Source organism: Pan troglodytes, chromosome 1, assembly GCF_028858775.2.
Source record: "Pan troglodytes isolate AG18354 chromosome 1, NHGRI_mPanTro3-v2.0_pri, whole genome shotgun sequence".
Classification (NCBI taxonomy): domain Eukaryota; kingdom Metazoa; phylum Chordata; class Mammalia; order Primates; family Hominidae; genus Pan; species Pan troglodytes.
The window spans coordinates 11,815,332-11,834,589 of NC_072398.2; the positions used below are offsets into that span (position 1 = coordinate 11,815,332).

Genomic DNA, 19,258 nt, shown 5'->3' on the forward strand with positions numbered 1-19,258 from the left:
ATGCAAAAGGGCATAAATGCAAAGTCAACATAATCCCCAGAGTGAATACTCTAAATGGAGAGCTACTAAAATTGTTTTAATAAGAGAAATTCTTAATGTTAGCTAATTAAATATAATATGTTACAATATGACCCAAAAATGTCAAATGTTGTTTGTTGAGTTGTTAAATCTAAACGTGATTTATCTAAATTTAAAAGCTCCAAAGCTTGATTTTTAAAAACCTTCTAAAAGCATGTGAAGAAAAGTTACATGGATTCAAAAGTAAAACAAATGTGTATAACCATACATAAAACATACAAAGTATCACATATATATAGCTGATATATAGTAATATATATATCTGTCATATATATAATACAGCTATACTAATATGCAGATACATACATATATAATCCATATATAGTAATATATCTGCTATATATATACATAGCATATATATTAAGATGTCTTACCTTCATCATGAATTTCTGCAGGGGCATAAGGAAAAGAGAGGAAACATTAAATAGACACGATCTCAAAGACTTCCTTAAAAATATCTCTTATTTATAAAGACTCCGTTATCCTAAATGGAGCTATGTAAACAATAAACATAAAAAAAAACATTCACCATGTTATCGCAACAAAACTTAGTATCAACTACATGCTAGAGAAAAGCCGTAGCAAGCAAAACTCTTTAAAAATGTTTTGACGTTAGTTTCTTCCTTTTTCTGTGAAAACATGCTGCTCTGCTTTCAGTGATTCCATTGACAACCTATTTAAGCACCAAAAAAGATATCATCTTAAAAATTGATCCTCTGCAAATGCTTTTTAAAAAACCAACTTGCGTCTTTTGCATAAAAATGCAGTGATAAAAACAAACAGCAACCCAACTCATTTTAATAAAAACAGTAGATTAAAACAGGTAAGGTAGATCGTAAACTAATATGCTGCAATGAGCGACTCTCATTTCATGCAAAATAACAGTAAGCAATTTCTTAGACACTGAATATTGTGAAAGGTGAATTTCACAGAAAAATCACAAAAACATTTCTTTTTCTCTTAAAATGACACAGTCTCCTTTCATAAATTATATAATAGCTCTTTTCTTCTACAAAACATAATGTGTACGTATGTGTGTGCATATGCAAATTTACAAATAACTTCATTTTTCTTTACAGCTCTAAAGTTTCTTTGACTACTTATTCCTAGGAGAGTTACACAGATGAAAGAGTATGAAAAAGAAAACAATGATATATTTCCAAACTTAGGGCTGAATTTGTTGTCAGGTTGATGTCTAAGTCCTATGGAGAAAAGATATCATAGAGACACTAGTTGTAAGAAAAACAGCAAGGAAAAGTTTTCCAATATATATATTTGTAAATATTACAATTTTTCCCTGAAACATATTTACATAGTAATATGTATATCATTAAAGGGAAATTCTGTTGAGACTAATTTTTTCATTTTCAATGTTACAATTTCAAGGAAAAATTGTAAAGAAGCTTTCATCCTTGGCTTAGAAAATACAGGCTGTTTAGTTACCTTTTTATAACTGATATTAATCATACATAATATCAGGAAACTTACTTTCCATGTTAAACTGACCAATCACATGTGACTCACTAATGGTAGAGATATCACTAAAGAATTAGGCAAAATCATTATTAAGCCTTAATTCAAAGAAACACAAAAAACTAACATTTTGGTACAGCACATGGTTTGTTAAGAGATACTTTCTTCATGAGATTTTTTTTTTAATTAAGCTAGGTTTGGGAGATTTTCCTTCAGAAAATTTTCTCAGCCTGATTTTGTCAGGTATCTAAGTTGAACCGCTTTAAAAATGTAGTAGGTATTAACAAAAAAAAGAGTGGTCAGCCAAGTGACTGAGGTCTGCTATTCGGCATTGCTAAGTCATGTCTGACTGCAGGAAGAATAATACACAGAGGAGAGCAATCTGCATACACGATAAAATAGAATGAATACTGAAAAACAGCAAATGCTGAAATATCCTTCTGCAGAATGAGAAAGAAGAGCAGATGTAAGACACAAACATCATTTTCGAAAGATAATCAAGAACATGAAAGATTTGTGGTATTAGTGGCATTATTGACAATAACTTTCTGTACAAATCATTTCTTGTTCAAATTGGTTTAAGTGCTAGATATTACCAAAATTATAGCATCAGGAGACATTCAAAGGGATCGTTTAAGGGAAAAGAAGAAAGCAAAGCGCATTAAAACAAAAAAGATGAGTATATTAGTTTAATTCAATGTAAGCACTGCTTCTGTATGATAAAAGCAACAAACAGAAAAAGAATAACAACAAAAACCCTTTAAAAATTGATATGATGGAAAGTAGAAAAAAGAAACACATAAAGATAAATATTGAAGAAAGCAGCCTCTTTGGGTGTGGAGAATGTCGTTTTTGTGCTTACAATAAGTTTAGCAAATGAATTAACAATTTGATTTATTTCACTAATGAGAAGTTCAATAGACAAGAGCTAAAATTTCATTACACAAAATAGAGTAAGGGATGACTATATGGGCAATTATAGGACAGGCACGCAGCATGGATTCCAACGTGCTTTCTGTCTTAGAATTTTTTGGATGATGATTAATTTGCATAGAAACACAAAGGTGGAAATTTTAGTTCTTTAGGCTAAAACTGCAGATGTCAGTAACTCAGTGTCCCAGGTTTAGATGAATCTGGAATTGACACATCAGATGGAGCTCCAAATACAAGCAAAACCTGGGGGCACATGCTACATTAACATGGAAGCCAGGAAGAGAAATTGCTATTGCTACATTTTAACACATAGACGGCCCTGGGTGTCAAATGGATGACAAAAAGAAGCAGAATCATCTTTCGTCTGTAAGCATGAGCCACTCAGTGTAGTAGATCTAAAAGACCTAAGGCACTTTCTTAGCAAATGCAAATGATTATGAATAGAAAAACAAATCAAATAGCAATACTTTACTCTGAAAATTGCTAACAAATACTGGATATCAAGAGAATGCATATTTCATCTGTTCTTGGTGCAAAGAAGGAAACAATAATTCAGGTAATGTAGAAAAGCTCCTCTATTATAATGATGCCTTTCAGTTCAACCTTGACTTTTTAAAACTGGTATTTCAGTTTCATGAGCTAAAAACTGATTTTTAAAAAGGAACGCTTCTAAAAACCTACCTTAGAACTTTTAAAAGAAACTGTTATTGAAATGTCTCCTCAAAAATTATATAGATAAGGATTTAGTGACAAAGCACCATACATTTGGGGGCTCGCCATTAAAAAGGATTATCAAATGCAACAATTTGAGAATAGCCTCAGAAGTCATCCTAGCGTGAGTTTCCATTAAGGAGGCAAAATACCCTACTCTGTACACAAAATATACATCAAATTTAAGCCTTTTCGCCATCTTTTCCTCTCCACGTATCAAGATGCTAGGATTCTCCATAAGTCTCCAACTGGTAACCTCTCCTTTGTGAGGAAATATCAGGTAAACTTCATTATGTTGAGAAAACAAAGTGATTTCGCCACCAAAGACTAGGATTTCTAGGTAGCTATAGTTAATTAACGATAGTCCCAATAATTTTTAGAATAAAAAAATTAACAACAATTCCGAGTTCCAAATATCAATATATACTACCTAATGGCATATGAGGTTGAAAAGCTTCAACTATCGCTCTTATGATGAAAATATGTGTCTGGGTGCAGTGGCTCATGCCTGCAATTCCAGCACTTTGGGAGGCCAGGGCAGGAGTATCTGCTTGAGCCCAGGAGTGCAAGACCACCTTGGGCACCATAGTGAGACACTGTGTCTACAAAAAATTAAAAAGTTAGCCAGGCATGGTGGCACATGCCTGTAGTCCCAGCTACTCAGGAGGCTGAGGTGGGACTATCACTTGAGCCACACTCCAGCCTGGGTGACAGAGCAAGACCCTGTCTTTAAAAATATCTATATAAATCCTATGGAAATGCTTCACTTTCTAGGATTCCCCTGCTAAAAATGTCCAAGATGCTCTGAAAAGACAGACATATTGATTACAGGTACAGAAATCATCTGAAAGAGGCTTGTCTACCAGCCCATGAATGAGCAATTATACACATAATAATACATTCTATTGAAATGCCCTTGTGTCACTCATATTAATGACCATCACTGGAATCTAGTTATGTGAGATGCAGATATGTTTAAAAAGAATTCATTCTATTTTTTGGCAGATTTATAGCAAGTTCTTTTTCAACCTATAAACAGCTCTGTACAGACAGTAGTTAAATGGAATGTCTTCTCTTTTGAGTATAATAAATTTGACATATATATGTACATACAATTATGTAGTTCTTCTTTAGAAGGGTAAAGAAAAATAAATGATTCCGATAAGCTACTATAAGTTCTCACACTTTATCTCTGTGACAGGTTTATAAAGCAAAGAGCTGCATAAATGCCTAAAACATGAAATAGAAGAGGTATCTAGGGCTTTCTTCATTTCCCAGCTTGTCTCGATAGAGAATTTCTCTAAATCAAAAGCAACACATTGATTTCTACAGAGGGCAAATGGATACTGATGTCCTGAAGACATATAAAGCCTGCCCTCTATTCAGATCATCACCTACACATAAAAAATTGCCCATGTCAGAATACAGAAGACTCCATATATTTTTAAAAACCATTTCAAACATGAATGAACCTTGATAGCTTGAAAGCATTTCGCAGGTTCTCACATAATAGCAGTCGTGTGTTAAAATGCATTTTTAAACAACTCTCCAGTTAGAAACAGTTGAAATGATTATGGATTTTAACAATTACAACAGCATCATCATATTTTTTAAGAGAAAATACATGTGTAAGACATCACTCAGTCTATAGACAATGCTTCATAGACAACAATCTCACAGTCTATTTCATCCTTTTGCTGTCTTCACCCCACTCATGACCTGATTCCTAGGCCTCCACATTGGAAACCAACGGTATAGGTTAGAAAAGGGCTAGGAGTGGAGTAGATGGAAATGACCATTAGTTACTTTCTTATCCAGTACTCAGGAGTTTTATTCTCTTTTAAAGTGTAAAGAGCAGCATTTGATAACTCAGTGGGCTTGTGATTAAACAGATGCACAGCTGCTCAAAAAGACAGTGATGAGGGAGAGAAGGAAGGAGATGAAGGCAGGAAGGGAATTAGGGAAAAGGGGATGGAGAGGGGAGGGAGAAATGAGAAAGAAAGAGAAAGTGATTGATGGACCTTTGATGAAACTATCCAGAATAATATTATCAGAAGCTTTATACAGAAGCCATTTTAATTTTCATATATATTTAAGTTTGTAAGGCTCCCAAAGGTCTTAATCTGGTGGTGGTAAACGCACCCTAGACAAGCAAGTATAACAGAAGTTAAAACAGGTCACTGTCCCAAAACAAAACAATGACCAGTCTCCGAAGGGGATTTACAAGAAGGTCCCTGACTTACAATGGTTCTATTTATGATTTTTCAACTGTACGACAATGTGAAAGTGATTTGCATTCAGCAGGAACTGTATTTTGATTACCCATACAATCATTGTATTTTTTACTTTCAGTATAGTATTCAATAAATTACATGAGATATTCAACACTTTAGTATAAAATAGGCTTTGTGTTAGATGATGTTGCCCCACTGTAAGCTAATGTAAGTGTTCTGAGCCCATTTAAGGGAGGCTAAGCTAAGCTATAATGTTCTGTAGGTTAGGTGTATTACATGCATTTTTGGCTTACGATATTTTCAACTTCTGAAGGGCTTTTCAGGATATAACCCCACCCTAACTGGAGGAGCACCTGTACTATCACGTCCCAAAACATATTGTTATGCCACCTAAGCAGGGATATCAAAGAGGGTGGCTGCAAATCCACTGGCTGCCCTTAGCTGACTGCCCACCTCCAGTGTATTATTAGAGGCCAGGCAGCAAAGAAATGGTTTCTTGGAGAGAAGTGCAGGTGGGCCTGGAATCCTGCCTGCCTCCCAAGCTTGCCCTCACTTCAAGCCTAGCAAGGGTGGCTTCAGGGATACCTGATAACCCTGGGAGCTGGGACACCGTAGACTGGTGTCTTCCTATGCCTGGAGATTGAGAGGCAAAAGGCTGGGTATAGTCCTACAGGGCTGCAATTGGGAAGTGACCACACTGCCAACAAGCAAATGGGGGCCATACTAGACAGATCCAGCTTGGGATTGTCTCAGAGCCCACCAAGAACTCCCAGGAAGAGTGAGGAATTGCCACTGACCAGCTAGTGGAGACGCATTTGTCTGCAGCAAGAGAAGCTCAGGTCAGAGTTTTCTGGGGATGGAAGCTCCCCGAAAGACCAATGCCAAGCGCCCACAGAGAAAGTCAGCATTAGAAACCTGGCAAGCCCAGTGCATGACACTATGATCAAAGCAGACCTTTCCTGCCAAGCTTTCTCTTCTGTCTCCTTCCCACAGCACCTGAGAGTGGCAGACTCTCCGGGTACCAAGTAGGGCGTGAGGAACCCGGCGGGCAAGCAAGAAACAGCTTCCCAGATATCCATCCCTCCAGCTCGATTCCTGACAAGTTAACTTGAATTAGCTTCAAGTTCACCTATTATACAGATTTGGGCATTTTAATTACTGAAATGAGATCTGTATGACTTGAAATGTCTGTGGGGTATTTCACTCTTGGAATACGAGAAAGGTCATGGGACCAGTTCTAATTTAACTCAAGGGGCAGAGAAGTACCAGCCCCACAGAGGAGTCTGTGGGTTAGGTGGGTAGAGGGTTAAATTACTTTCTGTTGGCCTTCAAAGTATACCTGTAACAGTAGAATTTCAAACTTCTAATGGCCAAAGCATAAGATATGAACTGGATAGGTCTTCAAAGCAAAAAAGAGCTCCAATCTAAAATTTGCTGCAACATTTATACATAGTGATCATCAGTGTTCTAAAACCCAGCAGAATCTTTTTATTATATGACTTCTAAATGATCATGTATTTTGGCACCAATATGTTTTAGCATTGACATGATAGTAATATTTAAGAAAAAAGGAGTAAAGCAGATTCTAGTCCTATAGACAAAGAGATTATGGCCAATAAAGAGGCTACATAAGATTATAAAGCCAGTCACTTGGCAAACTAAGCCTCAGGGTTTTTAGCTCAGAAAATATCAGAGATATTTCCTTAGAACTAGAAGGCAATCTCTACTGCAATGATTTACAAATAAACTTAATACAAATAAAAATAAATTATTATAGGAATAAGAAAGAAAAAAATTACACAGGCAGATCAAAAGTAACCAAATCCACAGAGGAACAGAGGGGAAGACTTTTAGACAATGGTGAAAAGGTGATTTTATTTACTGGCAAATGCTATTTACAAAGTAAGTAAAAGCAGCTTGAGTGGTTGGTCAATACCAATCCAGATATGGCACAGAAATAGTGTAATGGAAGTGAAGGGATGCAAGGATGGGAAAAGACAGAGGGCTATGTTGTAGGATGCTGATATTAGGGAAGTGCAGGACAAAGAGGTGTCATACGTGTTCTGAGAAGGAAGCAGGCTTCCCTTACCAAGACAAGAAAAATGTGAATCTTGGATCAGCATTTTAACTATAGCCAAAGAGGAAGGTAGGAAATTTCAAAAACAAATAGTTGGTCAAAAGTAGTAGTAGTTCGGTTATAAAGAGAAATGAAGACTTCAAATTATTCTCAGCAACATAACATACAAGTCACAGTTTTCAAAGGTCATCAGAAATGGTAAATTAAAAAACAAGTTTCCTTGTCTTTAAAGGGCTAAAAAAAATTTTAAAAAAAGACAAGTGAACATGAAATTGTTGGAAAACACTACTGAAAGGGCACTGAAAAGACGGCAAAATTCTCAAAATATTGCATCAAGAAAGTTGGATCCTCAAACCAGAAAAATAATGAAGATAAAATAAAGCCATCAGTTAAGTCAATCTTAAAGGATTCTTCATATAAGTCACAGAGCAAATACAAAAACATTTCAACAATGAAAAGCCTCACTGTTCTGCACTCTTGGGAAAAAGTGGAGTAGGAATATCAGTCTTGAGGAGACTTTAATTTCCATTCAGAATCCTGGTGTGTTAAGTATTGGAAGGTACCTTGGTGTATTTCCTCTCTCCTTTATTTTTTCCTAACAGATAAGGAAACCAAGATCAAAAGAAGCAACATAACTTTTTGCACAACTTGTGACAATGGGGGCTCTAAGAATTAGCCTCCAGAATCCTGTAACTGCGTTTTTCTACATGGTCATTCACGTTCACTGCTTAAGATTATACAAGGCTGGGCACAGTGGCTCCTGTGTGTAATCCCAGCACTTTGGGAGGCTGAGGCAGAAGGATCACTTGAGTCCAGGAGTTCAAGACCAGCCTGGGCAACATAGTTTGAGACTCCATCTATACCAAAAAAAAAAAAGGTTCTATGACTTTCTATGACTATATATATAATTGTCTTCTTCTACAGTACATGCAAAAATATAAGGACTAAGCAGTGGAATTTTGAGATTAAACAGTCAAGGTTTTTTTTTTTTTTTTTTGCAAAAGATATACAGACAGTATGAATAATAAACACCTTTCTGTTGGCCAGAAGCACATAATAATTACAAAATAAATTATATAAAAACTATATGGTTCTAGGGATGGAAAGTACTTTAATATGCCCCATTTCAGATGAAGCAAAACCAGAAACATAAGGTTCTCATTAGAGACCTGTAAAACATGTGTTCATTACAACAAAGCAGTTAGTTTGAACACTAATAGTACAAGCCACACTAGGAAGCAAAATAAAAGATTAGAGGCGAGAGCAAGCATGCACTTTTAGATCACAATTTCTTTGCAAATACATGGAAACACATACCCATTTTTCCACATCAACTTGCTGTGGAAAGAAAAAGCCAAAATAAATAACAAACAAACAAATACCTAGCAATGTTTCAATTACTGTCATTTAAATGAATTGATATCAATTTGGTCCTTGCACCACAATCTACTTCCAATTCTAAAGCATAAAAAATTGTATGCAAGTTTTTCATTAACAACATTTAATCTCACCAAACAAAAAGAATTCAGTTAATTTAGCAATCAGAACTCTAAAAGACATTAGGCTGGAAATGCACCAGGTACATAAAATAATGAAAATCCAATTTATTTAAAAGCAAACATGAACATTTCTCTAATTCTCAAACGTAATAGGCCTTCTGATTTAAGAACTACTACTCTCCTCTAATTATAAAAACTGATTTAATTAAAAAGATCAATTTAGAGACATAGTGTCTAACTACAATTTCTCTCGTGACACTTAAAGTAAAATTTCTCTTACTCTAATCTTTCTAGCATTTCATACAATTTCACAATATAAAGGCATGCCTTAACAAATAGTTCTGAAGTTATGTGGGAATCAAATTATTTTTTAAAGTTGTATTTATAAGTGAATGTTAGTCTCTTAATCATTATGTGGCTCTTTAAAACTTAAGTGACTATAATCATACCCACACTGTAAACAGAACAAACAAAAAAGCCATATGTCAACAAAGACTGTCTCTACAACGCCCTAGGATTCCTTGCAAATAAATCAGAATAAAAAATTTCAACATTGAGAGATATACTCAATCTCAAAGGTAAGTTTCCTTAACTCACCTCCCATCAATAGAATGTATAATTGGTGTCCTGTGGGAATTGTGGCTTGCTTCACACCCTTCATGTAGGAAAGTTTATTTGTAATTTTTTTTCCTTAGAAAACTCATTAATTAGGTAAGAAGCTAATGCTACTTAGGCAGAAATCTTGGGCTGTTAGCTAGGAATCTCCAATGCTCTGGCAAGCAAGCTTTTGGGAAGCCATGTGCATAAAAAGCAACATACAGAGTGATTATTTCAAAAATGTTATAAAGTGATATTTAAAATATGAACCTAAATAAACAGGTAGAATTTTATGAAGCCCTAATGAAATCCAATAGGTTACTTGTAACAGAGCATTTTGCCTTCTTTTGTAATTTACTTAGTTTTCAGAAAAATCTGTTCTGAACTTACTTCTTCCTTTGCATTTTACAAACACACTGTTGTTATTTAAGAAAAACACTTGACTGAACAGAAAGGCCTGATTTTCACTATACATTTTTCAAGATATTTTGTTGTTACATAAAGCTGAAGATCTCCTTTTAAACATTAACTTATCGGAGTGATGAATCCATTCCTTTAGATCCTGGGGCAAACAGAAGCAAAAAAGGCATGTCCAGCACAGTGCAATTGTGCACTTTTCTACCTCTAAAAGGGCGAATTTTTATATTTATTCTCTTCCCCAAAAAAATCTAAAAAAATTAAATGACTTCCTTTTAATATTTATCAGGAAAATAGAATATGCCATATTTTTGGTGCTATTTTAGTGCATATTTAGTGCATATTTTTAGTGCTATCAATGATTATCAAAGACATTGTATTTTGCCATCATCAGGTTCACTTCTGCATGTCAGACATTCACACATGCACGCACACACACACACACACACTCCCATCAGTGCAAAGATAAAGTTATGGGATTTTTTCAGAAGAAAGAATTTATAATCAAGAGTCATAGTTACTAATGATAGTAACAGGAGCTCTTTAATGTTCTATATTACAAAAGACACAGTTCTTCAAGGCGCAAGAATTAGGAGCAATAATGTAACAAACAGAATATCCAAATACCCAAAGAAAAGCTTAGCAACAGCATTGCTGGGAGTGAATTATCAGCTAGACACACAAGACAAGACAAATGGTCCACAGGGTTAAAAGACTGACTAACATACAATAAAGTTGTAATTATGCATAAGCAATGCAGAACGATTTCATGACACGTCTCTTGTTCTTGTTGACAAGAATCATTTAAATTCCTGCAAACGGTGAAAAGGAGAATGATTCAAATGGAGCTAATCAAGACAAGGAAATATAAAATTCACAGTAAACTTAACCAATTTTAGAATTTACGCAATTACAAACCCATAAAACATATAAGACAAAGGAACATTTTTTCCAAAAACTTGAATCAAGTATGTGGAATTTTAAAAATATCTGTGGATTTTATTAAAGAAAATGACTATTTTAATATCTGCAGGAAATTACATTAAATATCTTATCATATTAACATTGATAAAAAGAGCAATTTCATTTCAAAATTTCAAAATAAAAACAAAATTTCCCTTAAAAGAAACAACAGTTATTTAAACACCAACTTGATTTAGCAGAGAGGACATAAGAATCTAATACAAAAGTAATTATTTTTAAATTATATCACTATATGAAAGGCAGATAATTCAAATGACGTCTCTATTTTTGCATTCTTTTTTTTTTTTTTTTTTTTTTTCTTGAGAAGGAGTCTCACTCTGTCACTCAGGCTGGAATGCAGTGGCGCAATCTCGGCTCACTGCAACCTCCGCCTCCTGGGTTCAAGCGATTCTCCTGTCTCGGTTTCCTGGGTAGCTGGGATTACAGGTGCCCGCCACCACACCCGGCTAATTTTTGTATTTTTAGTAGAGATGGGGTTTCACCATGTTGGCCAGGCTGATCTCGAACTCCTGACCTCAAGTGATCCACCCATCTCGTGCATTCATATTTTAATTACAAATTTAGGGCACATAAACATGAGCTATTCCATAAACTTTTTTTTAAAAGTTTGCTTGCTTCTTTCAAATTGATTAACTTTATTTTACTGTTTAAGATGGATAATTCTGTTAAGTTAAAGCAGTTACCATGTGGCAGGCTTTGAGCAATACATTTTACATGTAATCTTATTATCTGCATTTTACATACTAGAAAACAAATGACATATAAATGTATTACACGCAAATCTTCAACAACAAAATAAAATGACACGAAGCTACTAAAGCTACTAAATTTTCTAGAAAGTTCATTATTTTGCCTTTCCCATGAAAGTTGCGACATACCTGGTATTGATTTTTTATGTAAGATGGTAGGGAGGGAGTTAAGAGTTGTCTCCTCACCCACCCTTGTATACCTATCCAAATGACCATTTATTAAAAAATAAATCTTTTCTCCATTAGCACTGCATTGTCACTTACTAATGTGTCAAGACACAAATGTGCAGATCTACTTATGAACTCTATCCTGCTCTATTTTTCTGTCTCTGTCCTAATACCCAACGGTCTTATTGTAACATTAAAATAAGTCTTGATATCCAGGAGTCAAAGACTCTAACCTTGTTCTTTTCTTCAAAGTTGTATTTGATAGTCTTGCTCTTCTTCATTTAGAACTGGCTTTTCTAACTTCCATGCACACGAAAAGAAAACCTGCTGGGATTTTGATTGAGATTGCATTGATCTACCTGACCAATTGGAAGAGAACTGTCATCTTTGTAATATTGAGCCTCCCAATATATGAACATGGTATATTTATCCTTTTTTTAAGGTCATCTTTATTTTTCTCAAAATGTTTCTCAATTTTCTGTGTAAAGGTTTACACATCTTTTATTAGAGTTATTCCTAGGTATGTGTTGTTTCATTATACTAATATAAGTGAAATCACTTATTTTTATTTTGTAATTGCTTTTTACTAGAATATAAAAATATAACTGATATAACTGAATTTTTATAGTGAGCTGTGACTTTGCTAAGCTCATTTTTAATTCCAAAAGTACCCACTTTTCCCAACTTTATTCAACACTGCCTTGAAAGAATTCAATATTTCACCAGTTTTGCATTTGATAGATAATTTCTATCAGTTTAAGTAACTTTTCTTACATGCCAACTTACTAATATTACAACGAATAGGTGTTTAATATTTAAAAATGTTTTTATAGTATCTGTTAAAATAAATATTTTTTTCTCTTAATAAGGTAAGTGACAGTAATTGGTTTTGAATCCCATCTTGGTTGTAATAGGCTATTGAGTTGATATGTCAATGGGATGGATTTCCCAATATTTTAATATTTTGTGGAGGATTTCTACACCTACGGTCCCTGATAAATATTAGCCTATATCTTTTTTTTTTTTTTTTTTTTGCACGGTCTTTGTCATAGTTTAGGATCAGGGTTATGCTGGCCTCATAAAATCAGTTGGGAAGTATTATGAAAGAGTTTAAGATTGGTATTATTGTTTCCTTATATGTTTGGTGGAATTAACCAGTGAGGCCATCTGGGCCTGGACTTCTTTGTGAGAAGGCTTTAATTATAAATTCATTTCATTTAATAAATATAAGACAGTTGATATTTCCCACTTCTAGTGTTAGGGTTGGTAAACTGTATTGTTTCTAGAATGTTTTAATTTCTTTGGAACGAAGCTAGTCACAGTATTCTCTTATTATCTTTTCATTGTTTGGAGGTTCTGCAGTGATTTCCTATTTTCATTTCTAATATTGTTAATTTTATATTCTCTCTTTTTCGTATTCAGTCTTTCCAAGGGCTCATCAATTAGTCATTTCAAAAATCCAGCTATTGGCTTGAATGATTTATATTTCTTTCTACTTCATAAATTCTGCTTTCTACATAAATCCTACTTCATAATTTCTTCTTTCTACATTTTCCAGGTTTAATATTTTCTTTTTGTCTTCTTGAGATATTTAGATAACTGATTATTCAGTTCTTCTTATGTATTTAGGGCCAAAAAACTTCCTCTAATCAGTTTTAACTGTATCCACAGTTTTAACTGTATCCATGTTTTCCACTATTATCCAATTTAAAATATCTTATAATTTGCCATTTTGATTAACTCGTTGATTCATAGGCTTATAGATTTGCAATTCCTTTTGTTACTTATTTCTTACTGAATTATATGATGAGAAAGGAATACACTCTTATTTCAAACCTTTCAAATTTGCTTATACTTCCTCCATAATCAATTTTGGTAAATGCTCCATCTGCACTTGAAACAAATGTGTACTTTCTTAGCATATGGTGCTGTGTTCTATAAATGTCAATACATATGTTAATTAATCATACTGTTCAGATTTCTATATCCTCATTCATTTATTTGCCTGATTATTGTAAAATTGTGAGAAGCATGGTCTTATACATTGATTGTTGATTGAGATCTCCTGATAATTTTGTCAATTTTTGTTTTTATAAGCTTGAAAGCTATATCATTAGATTCATGTAAATTCAGAATTATTTTATTTTTCTTATAAACTGACTTTTTTTTAACATAGGGAAATGTCCATCTTGATTTCTCGCAATACTTTCTGCCCTAAATTCTTTCTCAGAGGTCAGATTTTTTTTTTTTTTTTTTTTTTTTTTTGGAGACAGAGTCTTACTTTTGTCACCCAGGCTGGAGTACAGTGGTGCGATCTCAGCTCACTGCAACCTCTGCCTCCCGGATTGAAGCTATTCTCCTGCTTCAGCCTCCCAAGTAGCTGGGATTGCAGGCACACACCACCATGCTTGGCTAATTTTTTGTATTTTTAGCAGAGACAGAGTTTCCCCACGTTGCTCAGGCTAGTCTTGAACTCCTGACCTCAAGGGATCCATTCACCTCCCAAAGTACTGGGATTACAGGCATGAGCCACAGCGCCCAGCCCTTTTCTCAGATATTAACATAGTTATACCAGCTTTCTTTAGATTCAACTTTACCATACATACAACTTTACCATCCTATAGCTTTTACTCTTTCTGTAAGACAGTCTTAAAGTATATCTCTGGTGAGCAGCATACAATTGCAGTTAATCAAATCTGACAATCCATGAATTTTGATTGAAGTATTTAGTCAATTAACATTTAGTTTTATTCTTAAAATATGAGTTTATATTTATTAGTTATATTTATCATATTTTCATATTATTTGTATTATATTGGTCTCATGTTCTCTTTATATAGCTTTATGGAAATATAATTTACATATCATAAAGTTCATTTATTTAAGGTACACAATTTCAGTGCTTTTTGGTATAGTTACACAGCTATGAACCATCACCATAATCTAATTCAAGAACAGATTCAGCCCATATGTTACTTCTTTTCCCTCCTTTCTTCCTTCCTTTACATTAATCAAATATCTTGATATTGCATTTTTCCCTCTGGAAAGTTGTTGGTTATTCTTTCTTATTCTTTTGGTTAGTACCCTAGAGGTTGCATGGGCATCCATGACATTTAATAATCTTCCATTGTGATTAACTCTTTCATTATAAGTATAAATTAGTAACTTCACCTTGTTCCAGAAAAAGGATCTTTGAACATGGTTGACAATTTTATACTCTTCCACCTTTTGAGTTATTATCGTTATGCATTTTAATTGCACATATATTTTAAACGCCACAAGGCATTAATACGATTATTTTGTATAGTTAGCATTAATTTACATTTGGCCATATATTTACTTAGTCTTCTTTCCCTCCTGCATTTACTCTTTTCAGTCTGGTATCATTTCCTTTCTGCCTGAAGAACCCCATCTCCTGTATCTAAATTATCTCAATTTGTATGCGTCTGGAAATGTCTTTACTTCACTCTCACTTTTGAAGTATACTTTTATCTGGCTATAATACAGAGTTAGTGATTATTTTTCCTCACAACATTAAAGATATCATGCCTTTGTCTTCTGATTCAACTTTTTCTAATGTGTCATCAGGTATCAGTCTTATTACGGCTTTTAAATTTTGTTCCCTCCTCCAGTTACTTTTAAGATTTTTTATTTTTCTAGTTTTCAGCATTTTTACTATGGTAACCCAGTGTGGTTTTATAAGTATTAATCTTTCTTAGGATTGACAGTAATCTTGAATCTCACTATTGTAGCTCCAAATCCATCACAGTTTGGGAATCCAGTTACTCGCATGTTAGATTTTACTACTAGAGTTAATGCATCTTTTATGATTTTTTTCCTTTATTCTTAATGTTCTTTTCTCCACATAGGCCAGTCTGGATATTTTCAACTAATCTATTTTTCAGTTCATGAATCCTTTCTTCAACTATGTCCCAGCTGCTGTTAAACTAATCTTCTGAGTTCTTACTTTACTTACTGTGGCTTTCAGTGTTCGAATTTCCATTTGATTTTTTTCATTGTAGATTCCCCAATTGTTTTAAGGTCTGTGACTGATAATTCCAATATCTGGATCACTTATGGGTCTATTTCTACTGTCAGATCTTTTTTCTCTTGATCCTGACTCCTTACATGCCTAATAACATGTTTGACTGCACATCAGATACTGTGTTAAAATTTGTATACAAGCTAATTCTGTTTCTTCCTCCAGAAAAGATGTACCCACGGCTGGCAGCTAGATGACGGGCAGATTACACCAATTCAATGTGAGCTGAGTAGATTGAAGGCAGGTTTTCAGACTTAGCAAGAGTTTAGTTCAACCTCTCTCCTAGTAATTATAACTTCCAAGGATTCCAACTGAGAGCCTGGAATGATTATCAAAACCCCTCCTCCTTAGCAACCACTGAAATACAATTTTTGGCACCCCCAGCACAAGATTAGGCCTCACGAGACATTATTAGTATTGTTTCATAGAATCGATAGTCACATCTTACTATACTGCTGAGCTTTTGATCTGCTTTCTGCTAAGCTTCTGAGCTTGTTTCCCAAAGGCTAATAACAGAAAAATGATCTGGAATAGTGGTGCATGCCAGTTATCCAAGCTGCTTGAGAGAGGATTGCTTGAGCCCAGGAGTTCGAATCCAGCCAGGACAATGAGACCCTGTCTCGTAATAATAATAATAAAAACTCCACCACCAGCAGAGAAATACCTCAAGGGGAAAGCCTCTTCAGAGTGTAAGCCTTATTTCTCTTTTTCCTTCAAGATCTTGTACCCTCAAATTCTGCCTACGTTGTCAGGCCAGAGATTACATAAACTTTGCAGGCTCCTCTGCCTTAATCTCTGCCCAAATGAATACTCAGCAAATGCCCCAAAGGGAAAAGTGGTATAAAAAATGTTATACCTACCTCAGTGCACTTCTCTTACTGCTGGGATTTAGGTCTCTTCAAGTCCTCGCTACCTCAGAAGTTTCTAATGCCTCAATCACATTTCCTTTTAAATTTAATATATTCTGATTAAATCCTTTAAATTTAATCCTTTTAAAACTTCTGGTTTGGGGGAGGTTTGGGTGTTTTGCTTGTTTTTTGTTTTTCCCACAGCTGGAGTATTAGTCTACTAATAGACTAATACTATTTCTAGGTAGTATTTCCAGGTAGAAATGGAACTATTAAATTTTTCCTCTACATTCTTAAACAAGGTCTGATCCAAACAATAAAAGATTCAAAACAGAGTAAAAGTACATCGTTTCTGGCCTAGATGTTTTCTTCCCAACAAAACCCCAAATCCTTGGTGCCTAGGGATTTGTTAAGTATGTCGCCAAACTGTCATTTAGGACAGAATTAAATGAAATCCACATTATATACTTTTCATTAAAACATCAGCATTTAGATCAGTCAATTATATTTCAACAAGCAGTGAATTCATCCCGAAAGTAGAAAGGGAAAGAATATATATTGACAACCTATTATTATAGGTATGTATTTTTCTTTATTTTTCCCTTTCTGTTTTTTTTGTTTGTTTGTTTGTTTTTGAGATGGGGTCTCACTTTGGTGCCCAGGGTGGTACAATCATAGCTCAGTGCAGCCTGGAACTCCCAGGTTCTTGTGATCCTCCCACCTCAGCCTCCTGAGTAGCTGGGACTACAGGTGCGCACCACCACGTCCAGCTAGTTTTTTAAATTTTTTTGTAGAGACAGGGGTCTCTCTTTGTTGCCCAGGCTGCTCTCAAACTCTCAGCTTCAAGCAATCCTCCTGCCTCCCAAAGTGCTAGGATTATAGGTGTGAGCCACCATGCCCAACCTCTTTTCCATTTTCATACATGTTTACAAATAATAGAATCACAGACTCACAGGACCTCAAACTGAGGTATCTACCTAAATGTTCACAGGAGCAGACCAGGTACTTTTAAAATGAAAAATACAAAGCACTAAATTAGAACAGACAGACATGACATTAATGTGGGAGAATTATAAATAAAAAGAAAAGCACCTCTCCATACTGTAATATCATATGTGATTATGTACTTTAACGGCATGAGATCACAAAGTCTTTTCTCCATCAGTTCGAGAAAGAAATTTACCATAAGTTTAATTGAGCACATGAAGCACAAAAGTAAGGCCAGTGATTGACTTAATTAAACATTAGCCCAATTTCCTAACTTTACTCTGGTTTTGCAGTATTAGGCAGAACTCTCCCAGTTTTTTTTAGATCTGTCAAACAATGAAGCCGACTTAGTACAATAAACTCAGCAATCTCATACACTAACACACATACAACTCAATACAAGGAAAGGGTTTAGAAATTTTATTCTTAAGTATAAATGCTTTCTTTTAAAATTTAAACTAGGTAATAAAGAACTAAGTGCTACTACTTCCTAAATTATGCTTACTTTAGAATAGCAACAGTTCATGTAATACTATTTCAATGTTTTCTGAATTTGTTCAAATCCTCAGGATACGCACTTTTTTTTTTTTTTTTTTTTTTTTTTTTTTTTTTTTTTTTGAGACAGAGCCTCTCTCTTTGCCCAGGCCGGAGTATAGTGGCAGTAGTAGCACTCACTTTAGCCTTGACCTCCCGGGCTCAAGCAATCTTCCCACCTCTCAGCCTTCCAGGTAGCTGGGACTACAGGCACGTTGCACCACACCTGGCTAATTTTTTTATTTTTTTGTAGAGACAGAGTCTCGCCATGTTGCCCAGGCTGGTCTCGAACTCCTGGGCTCAAGTGATCCGCCCACCTCAGCCTCCCAAAGTACTGGGATTATAGGTATGAGCCACCGCACCCAGCCTGGATATGCACTAACTCAAAATTATCAATATCTCCTTTCTCTAAGTACAGAATACGTTAAAGTGGCTGTTGCATAAACCTTAATGTTAACAAATTCAAGTGGATGGATGGGTGCTAAGTAAATAATACAGTAAGTCTCTTCCATGGAGGCTACTTATCAGAATTACTAAGTTAAATTAAATACCACAAGTAATTTCATTTGGGAGATAAATAGTCAAGAAGAATAAGAACAATTTGGGGGTCAGGGGAAAAGAATGAGGGGGACTAATCTTAATATTAAACATTTCTAAAATACAGTGATAAATGTGTTATTAGACATAATAATAGATAGACTTTGTTAGAAAATATTCAGCTTAGAGTACCACCTCTAGGAATGTGTATTAATTTAAATGTACGATTAAAAAGTCATCACAATAAATATAAGGAAAGAAATCATCAGTCATGAATAATGATGGAACTTTTGCTTGGCTAAAATTAATAGAAAAAAATCAAGTTGATTACTACTCTTAAATAAATTCCAGCTCATGTAATACTGTTTCAGTGTTTTCTGAATTTGTTCA

At 34.6% G+C, this 19,258-nt stretch overlaps 1 protein-coding gene across 22 annotated transcripts in view; it reads right to left on the reverse strand.

The window, feature by feature from the left end:
* RYR2 (ryanodine receptor 2) overlaps positions 1 to 19,258 on the reverse strand; it is a 788,912-nt gene that overhangs the window by 473,650 nt on the left and 296,004 nt on the right. For 19 of the 22 annotated variants that reach the window (XM_063790292.1, XM_063790270.1, XM_063790307.1 and 16 more), the window contains exons 4-5: positions 8,824 to 8,844; positions 453 to 467 (exon numbers count right to left, since the gene is read on the reverse strand). The exons of the other annotated variants lie outside the window; for them this stretch is intronic. In XM_063790292.1, the coding sequence (XP_063646362.1) occupies positions 453 to 467; positions 8,824 to 8,844 (36 nt within the window). The remainder of the gene's footprint in view (positions 1 to 452; positions 468 to 8,823; positions 8,845 to 19,258) is intronic. 22 annotated transcript variants of the gene reach the window in all.